The 18383-nt window shown below is 44.3% G+C and overlaps 1 protein-coding gene across 8 annotated transcripts in view; it reads right to left on the bottom strand.

The window, feature by feature from the left end:
* Positions 1-1501: 1501 nt before the first annotated feature.
* Positions 1502-18383, bottom strand: part of SERTAD2 (SERTA domain containing 2) — a 141505-nt gene continuing 124623 nt past the window's right edge. For 4 of the 8 annotated variants that reach the window (XM_083435443.1, XM_083435442.1, XM_083435440.1 and 1 more), the window contains 2 exons: positions 8009-8954; positions 1502-6436 (listed from right to left, as the gene is read on the bottom strand). In XM_083435443.1, the coding sequence (XP_083291569.1) occupies positions 6275-6436; positions 8009-8950 (1104 nt within the window). In that variant the 5' untranslated portion in view covers positions 8951-8954 and the 3' untranslated portion in view covers positions 1502-6274. Of the gene's footprint in view, positions 6437-6905; positions 8955-11311; positions 11332-18383 lie in introns of those variants that run through there. The other 4 variants (XM_083435447.1, XM_083435446.1, XM_083435445.1 and 1 more) reach the window with 2 other exon arrangements.

The raw sequence follows: 18383 nt of genomic DNA, 5'->3' as shown, positions 1-18383 counted from the left end.
TCGCAGGACAAATTTCCCTATGGGCTTGCTTTGCAAGACGAAAATGTCTTGAGATTTTTTTTCACTCCCCACCCTTTTTCTAATCCGCTAAGCCGCTAATAGCCTTTTAGCAGCTAATCCGCTAATCCTTTAAGCCTTTAATAGCCGCTAATAGCCGCTAAACCGCTTATAGCGCTAATCGGGTTGCTTCGCAAGACGAAAAAACCGCTAGACGAAAAAACCGCTAGACGAAGAGACTCACAGAACGAATTAATTTCGTCTTGCGAGGCACCACTGTAGTTGATTGTTAAGGGCCTTGAGAAAGGAAGAAAAGCAAAATCCTAGCAAAATCCTAGAAACTGGGGGGAAACCTCGGTTCATCTGCGTTTCACTTTCTCATGTTGCCAGCTGATAACAGGGCTGAATGGCCTTTTGTAGTCTCATTTTACAGGCCTGTTTTAGGGTTTGCTCTGGTAATATGTATGAAAGGTACAAGGTAAAGGACCCCTGACAGTTAAGTCCAGTCGCAGATGACTCTGGGGTTGGGGTGCTCATCTCGCTTTACAGGCTGAGGGAGCCGGCATTTGTCCGCAGACAGTTTGTCCGGGTCATGTGGCCAACATGACTAAGCCGCTTCTGGCGAACCAGAGCAGTGCACGGAAACGCCGTTTACCTTCCTGCCAGAGCAGTACATATTTATCTACTTGCACTTTTGGCGTGCTTTCAAACTGTTAGGTTAGCAGGAGCTGGGACCGAGCAACAGGCGCTCACCCCGTCACAGGGATTCGAACCGCCAACCTTCTGATCGGCAAACCCAAGAGGCTCAGTGGTTTAGACCACAGCGCCACCCGCGTCCCCCATAATATGTATGAAGCATCTGTCTTATTGTGCTGTATGTCTAGAAACTGCTTTGAAAATGTTGATGCACCTTTATAAACACTTACTAGCCTTTTAAGAGGAAGAACTGCAGGTTAACATTTGAATAGGTCTGAGAACTTATAATACAGAGCCTTAACTAATTACAGTATTGACATGTCATGAGGATTGGAAACAAATTTTGAGAACTTCTTTCTCTGAGCAAGCTTCTTCTACAAAGCCAACCTGGAAAGCTAGGAATTTTTGAATAAAAATGATGCCCAAACCTATTGCTCTGTTTTCCTTTGGGCCACATCCATGTTGTCTGGGCAGCCCAGGACCTCCACACACACTGCCCAGGCTTGCGCCAGGCGGAGGTCACTTTGGCACTGTTAAGGCAGCAGCTTGACTTCACCCGTGGAGGTGCACTCCATTGTCAGATGGGTGCAAACAGCTATCCTTGGGTACAGTATCAGCTGTAAATCCTATCTAGTCTCTCTAGTCAGCAGTGAAGTCGCCTTGGCGTATTTGTGGCTGTTCTACCCCCCCTCCCATCCACAAATCTCATCCACTCCTCCCCTTTGTTCTTGCACACAGTACGGCACTTTCTTTCTCTTTTGACTCCTACTATATGAAAATACTGAACACTGAACCAAGGACAGCTGTGTTTCTTTTTAAACTGTTTATTGTATAATATAAAACTACAAAAGTAAGACTGCTCATTTCCATGTAATTTGCCCAACTGTTTTTTGTTTTGTTTATTACAGCTCATACCTACAAGTGAATACAGTAATCTGGTTTCAGATGTATATGTCTGCAATATTGCATAGAAAAGGCACAGCTCTAAGGTCTGTGGTTTGGGGGTGGGGAGAGGGGGAAGAGAAAATACAGCCTTTTTGGCAAAAACAAGCCCTGTTTAAATAACCATGCACCAAACATGTTAGACTATTTACATATTTTCTCCCCCTCACCCCTGAATCTCTGCCTTCAGACAGTCTAGTATGGATTACACTGTTAAGCATTTATGAAGTGTTTTTTTATTTTAAAAAAGCTTTTAAAAAAACAAAACAAAACCCAGAATTTGCATTAGGATTATTTTTAGCATAACATTGAAAAACAAAAGGCTATAAAATGAGCTAAAATTTCCAAAATAAAATTCAGCCATAATATTATAAGCATTGTAACGTTCAAGAAAAGCAAGATACTGTTTGTGTGGGGGTGTTTCTTGTGGGTTTTTGTTAGAGAGAGACACACACAATTACATTCTAGAGCCAATAAATGATTTTTCAGGGGAGGACATTTACATCTGCTCTCTCTCTCTCTCTTTAACTGTAAACTTTTCAGTCAGGGTTTGTAAGACATCAGGAAAATCGCACATTGTACAATTTATTCTCACACTGGTCACTTTAGAAAAATTGCGATTGTATTATGCATCTCGCTGTAAACATGAGCAACCAGTCAGTAAGAGCAATGTGTGAGGGAATCTTCACCCACACAGGAAGCTGGGATGGTCAGAAACACCACCACCACCATAAAGTCCCTGCAGACGTAGGGCTCACTGGCTCCAGTGGTGCCCAGGCACACAGTGAGGCCAAGCACTCACCTCTTCTTCCAGCAGGCAAACCATTCTGCAGAAGGAATAATGGTGGCAGGGAGATAATTCAGAGCGTACTGGCACACACTTGTGGTTCTTTGGACCTGAAGCCTGGGAGCAAGGGCACAGCAAATCTACAAACTCTTAATTGGCTTTGTAATGGTTTAGCATGACTTCTCTCTGCACTGTAGTTTAGTGAGGGTGCTTAGAACTGTTATGTTCCTGGATTATCTCTCGGGAACAGGAATGCTGGTGAGTTCTTACTCTCAAACTCAGGGTCTGTAATGTAAGACAGGCGAAAGGTGATGTGCGAAACCTTCTGGCGTTCAGCTATCTTTTTAAAAGGTGGGGAGGGCAGGGAGAAGTTTTGTTTCACACCAGCACAAAATGCACTTCTGAAGGCCTGTTATGTTCCTCAGCACTACTTTAACCTGTCTTGAAGCACACTTTTGCAAACCTCTGGAAAGTGCGTCTGGTTTTTTTTTAATGTTTGCCCTAACAAGATCTACTGTCTGCACTTGCATTAGCAAATTCCTTTGATGAGCAGAAAAAACATATGAAGGCAAATGCTCATACTTTACTAGTGATAATATCCTGAAAACAGCTTTTGTTCAGAAAACGCCTCCATTTTTGCCCACATAGGTTTCCTCCCTCAGTTTCACATATTGGCCAGCTGATCTCTGCAAGCCATGCAGCACTCGCAAGACTAGCAAAGTCACTACAAGTTGCATTATCTATTCAGGGGGCAAGCCTCCAAACCACTGTATTCCTCTTCCCCCTGATTAGTTTTGTCCTAGGAGGGTCTCCATGGCCGGGGCAAGTAAATGCAAACCCAAGGAAACTCAACTATGTTGGGTCTGATCCATGGCAGGCTTCTTTCAATAGTGCTCTCTACTCATCAGCACCCTGGCTAGTACAGTGGTACCTCGGGTTAAGTACTTAATTTGTTCTGGAGGTCCGTTCTTAACCTGAAACTGTTCTTAACCTGAAGCACCACTTTAGCTAATGGGGCCTCCAGCTGCCGCCGCACCGCCGGAGCACGAATTCTGTTCTCATCCTGAAGCAAAGTTCTTAACCTGAAGCACTATTTCTGGGTTAGTGGAGTCTGTAACCTGAAGCGTATGTAACCTGAAACGTATGTAACCTGAGGTACCACTGTACTGCACATGTGTTTAAAATGTTTAAAGCCTTTAAAAAGTAAATAATGCAACAAAAATGTCTGAACATGCCTTTTTGCAGCAGATTGTACTACATTAGTCCAAAAAGCAGAGGGAATGGACTGCCAACTTTTAGGTGCAACGCCAAGGCCAGTCTCACTCGGCTTTGTTAATAGATTGTGCTGGTACATCCCACCCAGTTAAACTCCCTGGCCAAAGGAAAAATGAAAAAACCAACTAACACTTCTAAAACACTTTAAAAATATTTGAGGGGCAATTGAGCAAAGGTATAACCCACACAATCAACTCCTAATTTTCATGGATCATAATTGGAGACGTTCATTGTTTCTTCTTGCATGGTCAGACTGTTTTATCCTAATGACCAGTTCAACTGTGCACTTTGAAAGCTGGCTGAAACCTTCTCTCTCACTATGCTAGTGCCCTGCTCAGCAGTAAGCTAGGTGCCAGGTCTTTGTGTGCATGTTTACAGTGATCGGCCAGCATACTCAGGTGCCTCAGACTATGCTGCCCTAACACACCTGTCCGACTCAAGTACCAGTGCGAGAATAAATTGCTTATGGTCTCTAAAGGGGCAAAGGTGGTGTGTCAAAGGCCATGCTTGGCTGCTGAAAACAGGATCTGGCCCTTTTAAAAAGTAACCAAGAATACAAAACAGCTCAATTTTTATAACTAAGTCTATAAACCATTTTTTTCTTTTTTCTTTTGCATAATTCTATCCAACCAGATCTACTCATAGTAGAATGGGAGGAGTAGATAAATGGGGGAAGAATCTTGTGAATGACATGTATCCTGAATAGAACCCAGTTATTCTTCAAACCTAACTTTCATTCCCCTCTCGTATGGATTTACATTCCTACCAGAGAATACATTCCTACCATACATTCTGTACATGTTACAATCCAGATGTTGTTAGCTTCACAATAAAATAAATATATTTACAAAAGGAAAAATAAGGAGGAATAAATAACTTATGGAAAACAAAATGGAAAAAAATTACTTCAGATTCAAAAAAGCTCTTTTAAATTCTGCTCTCTTCTTGTAACTTCATTGCACATGAGTGTAAATAAAAATCCCCTAGTATTCATGCCTTCGGGGGCGGGGGGAGAGAAATCATAGCCCGTTAAAAGTTGGCCCTTCAAGAAATGTGAGTCACACTGGGGAGAAGGCTACCCAGGAGTAGACATTATTTCAGTTCATATATTCAAGGGCTACAACGCATTATAAGAAACACTTGGTCATTTGGACACAAAATACTATAGAGAAGTTGCTTTTCCTGGTCACATATGCCACCCATTTGCTCCAAATTATGTTCTAAGATAGACTTCAGCTACAAAAGTTATAATGGATTCACCGTGCAGGATATAAGGGCCAGTTTTTGAAAAACAACTTACTGCTTTGCTCTAAAAACGATGTTCCAACATATGGAACTTGTTTAAATTCTTAGCTAGTCCAAAGAGGAGGACAGTTGTTTCTAAGTTAGTGTAGAATCAGATGTTAACAATGGTGAAAGCACTTATTTTACATTGCTGTTCTTCTTAATGATGCTTGCAACTGTATGGATTTTAGCCTGAACTTAATATTGCACCAGCAGGGAGATGTTGGGAGTAAGTTTAGCAATTGCTGAGCCATGCCTGTAATGCATGTGATTACTCTCCAGTTTTCAATATCTACACCCAAAGCTGTAACTAGTAACTTGGCTGGGGCACAGAAGCATTATCTACAGTTCAATCCCAGAGAGAAGGTTCTACAACTGTGAAGTGAGCTGGCTCTTTCATCTTCAGACTACTCTGGTGCTGCACAATTCTAGTGCAGATGTGGATAGGTCAATGGGCCAGTAGAAAGTGCCGTGGGCTAGTAAATTTTTTGGAGTTATTGTTAAGGCTAGACTGCACCAATGCACGGTTTTGTGTGACCGGCTAATTTATATTTATGGTTTATATACCACCAGCTGCATACATGGATCTAAATGAGTTATTACACCCTGTCATTAGAAGTTTGAGTGGCTCGCCCTCTGCCATACACACCACTGATGATAAGCAAAACTTCACTTATTTCACTCTGAGTGACACTTTTCAAAATATTAAAAACTAATGGCTGAATTGGGATTTAATCGATGCATTTAGCTCAGACAAGCAATTCTCTATTTGCCAAGTTGGTTGGTAAGGGAATGAGGATGTGAGTGTGCATGCCACATAATACATTATATGCATTTTAAATAAATAGAGATGGCCAGTTCTAAAGTGCCAGTTTTATAAAGCTGCCTTCTTAAAGGCAGACAAGACACAATTTTTAAAATCCATTACAAGAAGTGAGCAGAACTGACTGAATACGGCCAAATTACATAAAACATAATTTAAAAATTCTTAAATAAATATAAAAGTTATTCCTAAAGAAGCCATATGCATATCAACAATATAGTTTGTAACCTGCACTCAATTAAGTACCATTTAAAATTAATATGCCATAGCAATTTCAGCAACAGGCATGATAGATAAACATTGCAAGTTTCCGTTAAAATAAATGTACATCACAAATGAAAACAGAGGGGGTGGGAATTGCAACAATAGCTGTAATGAGAAGACTGCAGTTGGGAGGGAGACATGCATAGAGAGCTGCAGTTGTCGAGTCAAAATAAAACAGGTAACACAGTCAGTTCAAGAAACCAACCCTAGAGAAGACACCAAGAGTTCGCCATGGGACAGGCTCCAGTTCCGACTGCACTGGATATTTGAGTGAGTCCATCCAGTGCTGATAAAGAGATGATTTCACTGCAGTAATACTGAAGTTTCTTTCTTTTTTCCCCATCACTTCTTAACACAGTGAGTATGTTCTAAGAAAAGGCGAAAGGTAAGACTAATTCAAAGGAATACAGTATATTCGCGTTACACCACTTCCTCCTCCCAAGACCCCAAAACACATTTCCATGGAAGAAAGCTTCACTGACTTCAATGTAACTTACTTTCAAAGCAAGCATAGCCAGTTTATGCAGCCAAAAAAAAATATTTTTTTTTTAAAAAAAGGCTAGACACATTGTTGTAATGTGGTTCCATTTAAAAATAATTACAACTTACTAAGTCATGACATTCTAAGACTAGATGCAAATACAATGGCTGCAATCCAACAGAGAGTTAAGCACACAGAAGGCCATTAATTTGGATCCTAAATTTTTGCTCCATGACCAGCTCACATAATGGGCCTTTCCCAAGCAAATGAGCTTAAGGATGCTTAATTTTCTGTTAAGAATGTGGTAGAAGTCAGGTTTTAGTATTTTAATTTTTTTTAAATGCTTCATTTCATGATTAAAAAAAAACATTCTTGATCGTTTTAGGGTGGGGCAGGGAGGGAGGAAGAGGGAATTTAATCAGAATGAAGTTTCACAGCTATTTCCTGCCAACTGTTTGACATCAGTGTTGGAATAGACATGGCTCTAAGGTTTTTGTTAAAATCACAGTAGTACGCGGTAGGGAGCAAATATTTGTGAAACTTTAAAAGGGAAGAGCCCTTGGCCTTTTCCTTCAAGCATGTGTGTCTGGATTCTGGGAGGCCAACTTTAGAATGATTTGATCCAAATTTCTCTTTGCACCATTATACACATAGAAAACACTACAAGTCTGTATAAAACTACAAGCAGTTCTTATACATCAGAAGGTGTATGCAGAAACTGGGTGAGCAAATCCTACCAAAATAGCTATTTCCTTTTTTGTGTGTGAGTATAAACAGCTTTTTGTTTTTTGATTTTGTTTTTTTCCTTTTTTTTAAGAAAAGACCCCAATATCATAAATTGCAGAATCTGTACAAAAATATAAAATAAATTTGGGTAGCAGGTATTTTTCTTTTAAGAGCCATGTAAATGCAACATTTAAAGAGGAATAGTTAATACCTCTAAAAAGGCTGAATTGCTATGTCAACCTTGACAGGGCTAAAATGCCAAAAAGTTACAGCGATTATCTAAATAATATTTTCACCTCTTGCAGTAAAACTTATAGAAAAAATAGACAAATATGCACATGCAATTTACAGCTTTTCCCCAACATAATCCTTGTGCTTAGCTTTTACAATTCATTTTTTTGTCAAACATATTAATATTGTTTACAATATGCATCCCCCCATATCAGGATTTCAGGTCTCCCTTGAGGAACCACTTTCAAAAATACATTAAAAGTGGTCATACATGGATGAAGGCACTCCAACTCTGCTTGAAGCAAAAACTAGTGTGATCCTTTTTAGAAAAAGACAAGCAAAGATGCATGCAAAGTGGTGTGTGTGTGTGTGTGTGTGTGTGTGTGTGTCTGTCTGTCTGCGTAGATTTGTAAGAAGGGAGAAGGTTGTGAAAATACTACCAAGTGTTTATACTGGAACATTTTTTGTAAAAAGTTGCTATATTTTAAGACCCAACAAGCACCTCCATTATATGATCCAGTTCTGTTAGGTCCATTTTGAAAGGCTGATTGGGGGTTACTGGCTGGGTGCTGTAGGGAGCCAGAGTTTTTAGGAGGTCATCTGCAGAGACGGGGGCCATTTTTGAGGCAGCCCCCGTAGTAGATGTGCAAGGGTCAAAATCATACATAGAAGTATCAATGTCAGCAAAGAGAATATCATCCAAGGTCAAGTCTGTAAGAAAACCTGTAGATGTTGTGATCTCAAAATTGCCAGGTAAAGAGTCCATCAGTTTAGGTTCATTTATTCTGTTCTCCTGGACTCCCTCGGACTTCTGAATGCTGGATTCGCTGGAATTCTCTTTAGAGTTATCAGACACCGTCATTTCTGTTGCTGTAGCTGCTACTGCCTCAGCGGAGGTAGGTGTTGGACAGAGCTCCTCAATTTCATCCAAGGCAGAGGAGAAACTGTCCTTTACTGGTTGGATCGTTGGAGGTGGTAGTTTCATAGGACCATCTTGTAGGACAGCCTGGGAAGTGCAAAAAGTGTCATCCTCAAGCAGAGAGGCAGGGGTGAGGCAAGACTCCAGTGGCGCAGTAGTGCTTGCTGAGTCAGTGGGGTGGACTGGCGGGGAGGCCAGATGGCTAAAGGCAGGCTGAACCTCCCGGAAGTTTTCTCCAAGAGGGTCTGGAGGCTGTGAAGGGGTGATGAACACAGGCCTCAAACTGCCTTCCTGTTTGAGTTCCTCCTGGATTCGCCTCAACATGTTGTTAATTAAAACTGTCTTTTGCAAGCTTGGCTCTGTTAATGGCCTGTGGTTATAAAGTTTCATAAGGGAAATGTTGAAGATAGTCTGGCGCTGTAAGGTGTAAGACACCTTCGATGGACCATCAGTAGGAGACACCACTTTGCCTTCCAGCCCATCTTCATGCTCATCAAACTTCCGCTTTCCTCCTTTCCCCAACATATATCTGAAAAAAAGGTGGGAAATGATAACTAAACAAAAAATAAATACATGCAACATCCATATCTTGCTTTAAGAAAAGTCCTCAGAACTGCACAGAAACTGTGGTCTTGCTCTTATTTATTAGAGTGACAATGCACAAGGCATTTGAAATTTTAGAGAAACTGTACTGCTTTCGCCCTTTAAAAAAACGAAAAAAGGACCCATCTCTCTATCAAAGCAGCTTGCCATGCGCGCCTCAACTCTGCCGAGTAGCAAAGCAACAGATTCACACACATTATCAAAAGTTACAGTTTCTGCTCAGGCATGCAGAATAGCGCATACTGAGGAGATCATGTTAGTTTCAGAGACGGAGATGTTGGGTGTCATATGCTCTCCTCACCTTGCACCCTGCATGAGGCATAGAGAAGAAAAAGAAAGAAAGGCCGAAACTTTCTCTGTCTGGGATGCAGAGGCCACTGAGAACCAGGGAATGACACCCCCCACCAGTGGCGTAGCGTGGGTTGTCAGCACCCAGGGCAAGGCAAGTAATTTGCGCCCCCTAACCCGTGGATTTGCGCCCCCTAACCCCCAGATGTTGCGCCCGGTGCGGCCGGCCCCCCTTGCACCCCCCACACTACGCCACTGCCCCCCACCCCCCGTCTTCACCAGGTTACCCTTGAGGGAGAAACCAGACAGAATTCCTGGTTATTCTAGGCTCTTTTTCTTGCCTTTAACCTAGCACTTGTCTAATTTAACTTACCCCTAAACACAAACCAGATATGAGTTGGAAATCAAAGGCTGAGGTTACTCATAGGGTTTTAACATCAGAATAACTGAATGGTGTACATATGCATGCATGTGTGTGTGTGATAGTAATTAATTTGGAGAGAGGGAAATCCAACCTGTGCTGGTTCTGGGACCCTAATGCAAAGGGCCTTACCCTAAAGTAAGGTCTAAGGTACAGATTCAGAGACAGTTCTGCTCAGGTTCTGAAGCCAGAGTAGAAACATCCTAGAGAGCACCATCTCTCTCTTTCATGCTGCTAACATTTGATGCCATCACAGTAAGCATGCACCTTGAAATATTAAGGAGTCGCACGTAGGGTAAGCCCCATGCTACAGTTTCTTTGCTACTGACAAAGCTTAGGTGAGAAAGAAACCTTAAGAAGTAAAGGGCACTGGAAAAAGAGCTGAAGGCCTCAACATTCAAATGCAAATATGTGGTTTAAGTCACATGAGAGGAAGTAAGAGCAGGAAGTGCCTTTTCTATTGTGGCCACATCTCAGAATCAGATGCGCAAGGACATTAGGTTCCTCAAGCCGCTTAGGATCGGGGGACAGAACTGTGGCCTGCTCCGCACCCCTTCAGTCAGCTTGGAGCCTCAGCTTGCAGAGGAAGATGCTTCCCCATCACCAGTGTTGATAAAATTCAAGTACCTGCCTGGTCAACTTCTCAACATAGAATGGGAAGTCCTTTGGCTCAGGCAGGAAAATATGCTGGGCCTGCCCTGCAGAATTAAAACAGTCCTTTAGGTTCACTGGTTAAGCCCATTCCCTCGTTCTTCCCACCAATCATTAATGGGTGTTCACTGAAAGATAAGGAAAATTTTAGCTATCAGGGCTACAGAGAGAATGCGGAAGCTGAAACTGGTTTCTGCTAATTGAGTAAGGGACTCCAAACTGATATAAACTGGCAATCACAGGGTGGGACGTCCTCACCTAATACAGGTACAGCCCATGGGTGTAGCCAGTATTTTTTTGCAGGGGAGGACTTTTGTTGGGGGCAGAACCAACGTGATTGGTCAGTTAGCTAACTATTTCTATTGTTTTACTTGATGGGGAGGCAGCTGCCCCCCTGCCCCCCCTTGGCTACACCCATGGGACAGCCCTTGATTTAAATCTAAATATTGTCCCATGATATTATGCAGTCCATTACTAAACCACTGAAATAACATGAAAACTGGCAGAGATGCCACCTGCAACAAGTGTGCGCCAAAAATAAAACATTGTAATGTGCATCATTTAATCCTAATGTAAAATTTGGATGTGTTGGTTGCAAAAGTGGGAATTTTGTCACTCTGGGATTTGAGATTTCCTGTATTCTTCTGCTTACAGGACACAGAGGATTTAGCTTATAGCCTCTTAAACCCTTATGGTAGCTAACCTGTGGCCTTCCAGGTGATGTTGGACTCAAATTCCCATCAGTCCTAGTCAGTATGGCCAAGAGTCAGTGGTAGTCCAGCAACACCTGGAGGGTCAAAGGTCTGCTACCTCTGCCTTAAGGCATCATGACACATTCCCCTGCAGTTAAAAGTGGTGATCTGTAGTCTATTGCCACTTGTTGGCAGCTGTTTGGAGCGCTGAGCTTATGAAGAACTGCTTACAGAGATTCAGGCGCCATGCACAGAGCAGATACCATGCAATTCCTGGTCTTCTGAACCTATTCAGGCAGGGACCCATGTCTGACTGCTTCTGGAGAATACGAGCTGCAAGCTGAAATGAGAAGTTGCTCATCTCTGCTTCCTCTAGAATTTGAAGCCTCAGTCCAAAGCACCAGGTCTGTTAACATATAATTGCGTGCCAGTCATTCAAGCTTAACAACCGAGAGGCACACAATCAACATCATTTGGGGTCACTTGCCTGCCCACCTAACCGATCCCTGAATTTCTTCTTCATCTAGAACACAGCTGCACACATCATACGTGCAGGAATTTTTTCTCCGGCTCCGACTGTTGAAGCAACTGCAGTGGCAAGAGCCCCCAGGCTGTAAAGCTTATCCCCCCCCTGCAAAAACCCTCCTCCCTCCTCAAGACCTCAGTGAATAAGGTACACCGTCCTTGGAACTGCAGCTGCAAGAGTTCTCTTTGGAGTTATTCCAAAGCAGAAAATACAAGCACGCACAAAGCATTCCCTCCACAGCACACACCCTAATGTAAATTAGGATGGGAATATTTATCAAAACACAACTCTGGTAGGGGGATGTAAAAATGACACGCAAGCGCCAAAGATATTGATAGGGTTGGCTATTGTCCTTCTGTCTCTGGAAGGGAATACCATTGCTAGTTGTAGGTTTGGGCTGCCTCACCAGACACACTGCTCATCTTCCTCACCAAACAGAGAAACACAAAGCTACTCAGGAAGGAGGAGGCAGTGGCGTAGTGTGGGGGGTGCAGGGGGGGCCGGCCGCACCGGGCGCAACATCTAGGGGGGCGCACTCGCACTCGCAGCTCTCTGCCCCTACCTGGCTCACTCGCTCTCTCTCACTGCAGTGCTGGCTGTGCGAATCCGATCCGAGCCACCGGGTCGCCGCCCATTGTGGAGGGGAGGGTGCCAGGCGTGCGGTGCGGTGCGGAGAGAGAGCGAGGGACTATCTGGGGGAGGGACAGTGCAGCGGGGGGGGGGCGCAAATTACTTGCCTTGCCCCAGGTTAGGGGGCGCAAATTACTTGCCTTGCCCCGGGTGCTGACAACCCACGCTAAGCCACTGGGAGGAGGTTATAGGTAAAGAACTAAGTATTTGCTTTGTAACCTTAAGAAATGCAGCTAATAAGTTCTTGAGCCAGAGCAAAGGACACCACTGGGCCTAAAGCTGGTCTACATTGGGAAGGACACCATGATGGTGTCTTCTGATGGTGACACAGATGGGACCGAGGAACTCGCCGCTCATCCCCCACCCTTGACAAATCAGAATCTGCAAGGAGGGAGAGGAGGATGTCAGGTGGCATAAAGAAGCGGCTTCATTTACAGCTCCTGGGATATTGGCTGTCCAGCAGCTACATCTTCTGCCTTTCACTTACAGCCTTCAGGAATATAATCTGTCCTATAACTCTGGGTCTCCTTTCCACCCCAGTTGTACAATGCCTCAGTGGTGGTGGTAGATTACAATTACAGTGGTGCCCCGCAAGACGAATGCCTCGCAAGACAGAAAACCCGCTAGACGAAAGGGTTTTCCGTTTTGGTGGTGCTTCGCACAACGAATTTCCTATGGGCTTGCTTCGCAAGACGAAAATGTCTTGCGATCCTTGCGATTTTTTTTCGCTCCCCACCCCCTTTTTCTAAGGCACTAAGCTGCTAATAGCCTTTTAGCAGCTAATCCGCTAATCCCTTAAGCCCTTAATAGCCGCTAATAGCCGCTAAACCGCTAATAACGCTAAGCCGCTAATGGGGTTGCTTCGCAAGACGAAAAAACCGCTAGATGAAGAGACTCGCGGAACGGATTCTTTTCGTCTTGCGAGGCACCACTGTATTTTAAAAGCAAACTAAAGCCTACTGTAAGGTAAAAGGTAAAGGACCCCAGGGCAGTTAAGTCCAGTCAAAGGCGACTAAGGGGTGCGGTGCTCATCTTGCTTCAGGCCAAGGGAGCTGGCATTTGTCCACAGACAGCTTTCCAGGTCATGTGGCCAGCATGACTAAACTGCTTCTGGCGCAATGGAACACCGTAACAGAAACACTGTTTACCTTCCCACCGCAGAGGTTCCTATTTATCTACTTGCACTGGTGTGCTTTCGAACTGCTAGGTTGGCAGGAGCAGGGACAGAGCAACGGTAGCCCACCCCGCCACACAGATTCGAACTGCTGACCTTATGTCCAGCAATCTCACCTGCGTCCCACCCCTCTTGTGAGACATAGGCCTTGGGCCCAAAACACTGCAACAGTGAAGATGAGCTGTCCTTAACAGATAAAAACTGGGTGTGCATTTATTATGCAGAAATGCTCCTCAGCACTCCAACTCCATGATGGCCACACATACTTGTTCTCAAGCACTAGTGGGCAACCTCAAGTCCAGGGGTTGGGTGTGGCCCTCAAGGACTCTCTGTGTGGCCCTTTAGGACTTTCGCTACACTACACTCTCACCAGGCCTCCTCTGTACACCCCATAGGTGTGTTTACCAGGCTAGAATATGCCCTTGTCTGTGATAGTTCCCTCTTGAGTCCCTGAATGAATGAGTGGGGGAGGGTTGGGGGGGGGGAAAGAGGAGAGATCTTGATCCCTGCATGCTCTATATTTGCTAATCAATCACACTGAAGCACCCCCACCCTGCTTTCTTAGTGCTCTTCTGTCTCCACACTGGAATCCATTTCAGCTAGAAGCAGTTTATTTTCTGTGTCACAAGTGTGCTGTAAATTCTTTGTATCTGTTTTGCCTTGCATTTGACCATGTAAGCTGCGGCTTAAGAATGTATGTGCAGTTCACTGAATCAAGCCATTGCCTGAGCTACACAATCAAGAATCGTAGCAATCCTAAAGCACCTTTTAAACAGTGCAACAATATCCCTGGAGGATGCCACCACCTTCACAGTTTTCCAATGAGGACACTCCTTTTCAAACAATTGCTTCACTCGCCAACAGCACACTGAATGCCAATAGTTTTTAAGCTGTCAAATAAATACTCTACAGTGAGGGGCAAGTTCTTTTATCAGGAACAGGAAGAAAATCTGAGAGAGAACTAAGTCTACAATCCGAACTATACTGAGCAGGAAGTTTAGCCCCACTGAATTCAGAGTAGTCTACTTCAGAGTAGACATATTTTAAGAGCCAGGCTACAAACTTTTCAGAGACACAAAAAGTCCAGTGTCTCTAGTGTAATTCTTCACAGAGAAGGGGGGGAGCGGAGAAAAGAAAAAAGAATGCTTATAGTAACACCAGGGACACATACCCCTAAACATTTTGTGAATCTTTGTACTTTTGTCCAATTCCCCCCCCCCAATTTGAACTATAAAATGGTGATTTTCTTGAGCCAAAATGAGAGTACCCCTAAACATTTAAAACAAAAACGCATTGAGTAACACTATTAGGAAACCTGCAAGGTTTTAAAAACTTGAAGCTTCTTGGCTGCCTTCCAAGAATTGAAGGTGCATGAGGATGCTGTGATTTAGCACTGGTCCCCAAAAGTGAGATTTAGCTCTGCCTCCGCAGGACCACCAGCATGGAATGTTCTCTCTCCCCAGGGAGACACCGGGCACGCCGAGAGCAGAAGGCGGCCATCAAGCAGGCATCTGGAGTGCTGCAGTTTTATAGTTCTGTGCAGTTTTGCTAGAGGAAAAGGGCTGGAGACTGAGGAAGATTCATAAATGCTTTTTTTAAAAAATAATTCTTTTAAATGGTTCTTATTTTAATATGTAAGCCGCCTAGAGTCCCATCAGAGAGAAAGGTGCATTACAAGCAAGCTGTCGCTTTTAAATCACTTTTTGGTTTTTCTTCTTCTTTTTGATCATAACATAAAGAGACAACACCACAAAGTACTGGATCATTAAAACTTGTCAGGCTGTGAAGTTCAATGCTGTGCCATTAGAAAAAACACCAGCTCTATAAAGCAAAGCAACCCCACTTTGGTTATTGAAGGTGACAACATGGGTAGCAAATACCATATTTTTTGCTCTATAAGACTCACTTTTTCCCTCCTAAAAAGTAAAGGGAAATGTGTGTGCGTCTTATGGAGCGAATGCAGGCTGCGCAGCTATCCCAGAAGCCAGAACAGCAAGAGGGATTGCGTCTTATAGAGCGAAAAATACGGTGCTTTGTCTGCCCTACTACTTTCGACAGTTGCTTTGCCTTAAGTGTTTAAAAGAAATGACTGAGCTGATTTCTAAAAACAGGACTTAAAGGTTTATTACTCAAAAAGTTAAAATGCCTTCTCTTTTTTTCTTAAAAGAATCAAGCAAATTATAGCAGATTCTCTCAGGATTGCTGTGGGGGTTGCGCTAAGCTTTGAAGTGACTCAGCCAAGTCTTTCTGGACACAGGACTGTTTACTTTCACATATAATTCATTCTTCACTGATTTAAAAGAAACCATGCTCAAAATTGAACCTTTCTCACAATGCAAAGCCACTGCTATGGGCGAATAATAGATGGCGATGAACACACCTAAGCAGTTCTGCACCCGCTGAAATGTAGGTAGTGGCCATTTCCAACTTCACATACTGTAACAGTGGAAGAGCAGTGATCTGCCAGCTTGAATCCACTCTGAACCCTGGAGATCTCTTATCCAACACTCATCCTCCCCTGTGTATAAAGCCTCTCCATGATGTTAGCCAAGGCATGCCTGGGTTAAAAAGGTAAAGGTACCCCTGCCCGTACGGGCCAGTCGTGTCCGACTCTAGGGTTGTGCGCCCATCTCACTTAAGAGGCAGGGGGCCAGCGCTGTCCGAAGACACTACCGGGTCACGTGGCCAGCGTAACAAGTTGCATCTGGGGAGCCAGCGCAGCACACAGAAACGCCGTTTACCTTCCCGCTAGTAAGCAGTCCCTATTTATCTACTTGCACCCGGGGGTGCTTTCGAACTGCTAGGTTGGCAGGCGCTGGGACCGAGCAACGGGAGCGCACCCCACTGCGGGGATTCGAACCACCGACCTGACGATCGGCAAATCCTAGGCGCTGAGGTTTTACGCACACTTACCCAAAATATGCCTTTTCAATAGCTGGAGCTGGCTGAGCTACTTCCGTCACTCCCAAGTTCTTAGGCCAGCCCAGGGGGAACCGTTTCCAACATAATACCCAGAATATATATCACAAGCTGTTTTTGAGAGCCCATTTCCATTTGTTAAAAGCTTGCCTAGTCAGGTTTGTTTTTATGATTCCTTTTGTCATACTGAAGTGTAAGTATTTGCACTCCAAGGGGGAGGAAGATCAAAATTAAATAAGAAAGCCAAAGATTCACGAGAGGCAAGGCAGAAATGAACGTTCCTACAATCAGATTGGGGGGGGGGGAGAGAGAGAGACAACAGACCTTCAAGCACTGAGGGGGCTTCTGCTCTTCAGCCTGCTTGCTTCCTCCCACATGTGGCACAGTCAGAAACAGGAGCAAAGCCACCCCACCTGTTAAAACCATCGCTGATTTTAAACTATAGTTTAACGTGTGCGAAGCAAGCCTCTGTTGCTCTTCTGAACAAATATTCAACATTTCACAGCTGTGTTTCAATAAAACAAGAGATAGCAGGAGACAGTTTACAAATCTCATTTGACCTGTATTATATCACAAATGTGGATCCAACGGGTGTCTATGAAACCACAGGCCCAACAACGGAAGAGACTCAACATGCAGAGAAGCATTCATTTATTTATTTATTTATTTATTTATTTATTTATTTATTTATTTATTTATTTATTTATTTTATTTGGCTGAGAAAATACAGCATGCTCTGTTCAGCCAGAGACAGTTTAAATAAACCTTGCCCTCCCCACCCCCACAAAACACAGATACCAAAGTTTCTTTAAGCTCACAATATATGCCAACTGCACCACCACCAAAACACCACACCACAAACTCTCTCAGATACCGGGGTCACTAGTACCAAAAAAGGCTATAAATTTGGGCACAACCATGTCCTGCTAGTATAGGATGTAGCACAGGGGTCAGCAAACTTTTTCAGCAGGGGGCCGGTCCAGCGTCCCTCAGCGTCACCAGTCCAGCTGCTGCATTTTGGATTAATTGTGGTTTCGGGGTCACCTTCAAAAGTAGCCCCACGCAGAGAATGTTGCAGTAGTCCAAGCTAGAGATAACTAGAGCATGCACCACTCTGACCAGACAGTCTGCGGGCAGGTAGGGTCTCAGCCTGTGTACCAGATGGCGCTGGTAGAAAGCTTCCATGGACACGGAATTGACCTGCGCCTCCATGGACAGCTGTGAGTCCAAAATGTCTCCCAGGCTGCGAACCTGCTCCTTCAGTGGTACGGTTGCCTCAGGACCAGGGAGTCCCCCACACCTACCCACCTGTCCCCCCAAAACAGTACTTCTGTCTTGTCAGGATTCAACCTCAATCTGTTAGCTACCATCCATCCTCCAACCGCCTCCAGACACACACACAGGACCTTCACCACCCACTGCATACTGATGAACACCCAGCCCAAACCCCCTGATGATGTCTCCCAGCGGCTTCATGTAGATGTTAGAAAGCATGGGGGAGAAGACGGAACCCTGAGGCACCCCACAAGTGAAGGCCCAGGGGTCTGAACATTCATCCCCCCACCACCATTTTCTGGACACGACCTAGGAGGAAGGAGTGGAATCACTGTAGAACAGTGCCCCCATCTCTCATCTCCTCTAGACGGTCCAGAAGGATGTTATGATTGATGGAGTCAAAGGCCGCTGAGAGATCCAGCAGAACTAGGGAACAGCTTCCACCTTTGTCCCTAGCTCACTGCAGATCATCAACCAGCACGACCAAGGCAGTTTCAGCCCCATGATGAGGCCTGAATCCTGACTGGAAGAGATCCAAATGGTCCGCATCCTCCAGGCATGCTTGGAGTTGTTCAACAACCACCCGCTCAATCACCTTGCCCAAGAATGGAAGATTTGAGACTGGGCGATAGTTGGCCATATTGGCTGGGTCTAAAGATGTTTTTTTTAAGAAGTGGTTTAATGACTGCCTCTTTCAGTGGGTCTGGGAACGCTCCCTCACAGAGAGAAGCATTCATGACCCTGCAGAGCCCATTGCCCAGCCCTTCCCGGCTTGCTTT

This window comes from Podarcis tiliguerta (genome assembly GCF_965153285.1).
Source record: "Podarcis tiliguerta genome assembly, chromosome: 3".
In the NCBI taxonomy this organism is placed as follows: domain Eukaryota; kingdom Metazoa; phylum Chordata; class Lepidosauria; order Squamata; family Lacertidae; genus Podarcis; species Podarcis tiliguerta.
Note: the sequence above shows the minus strand (reverse complement) of the source record. Positions and strands in the feature narration are given on the sequence as shown.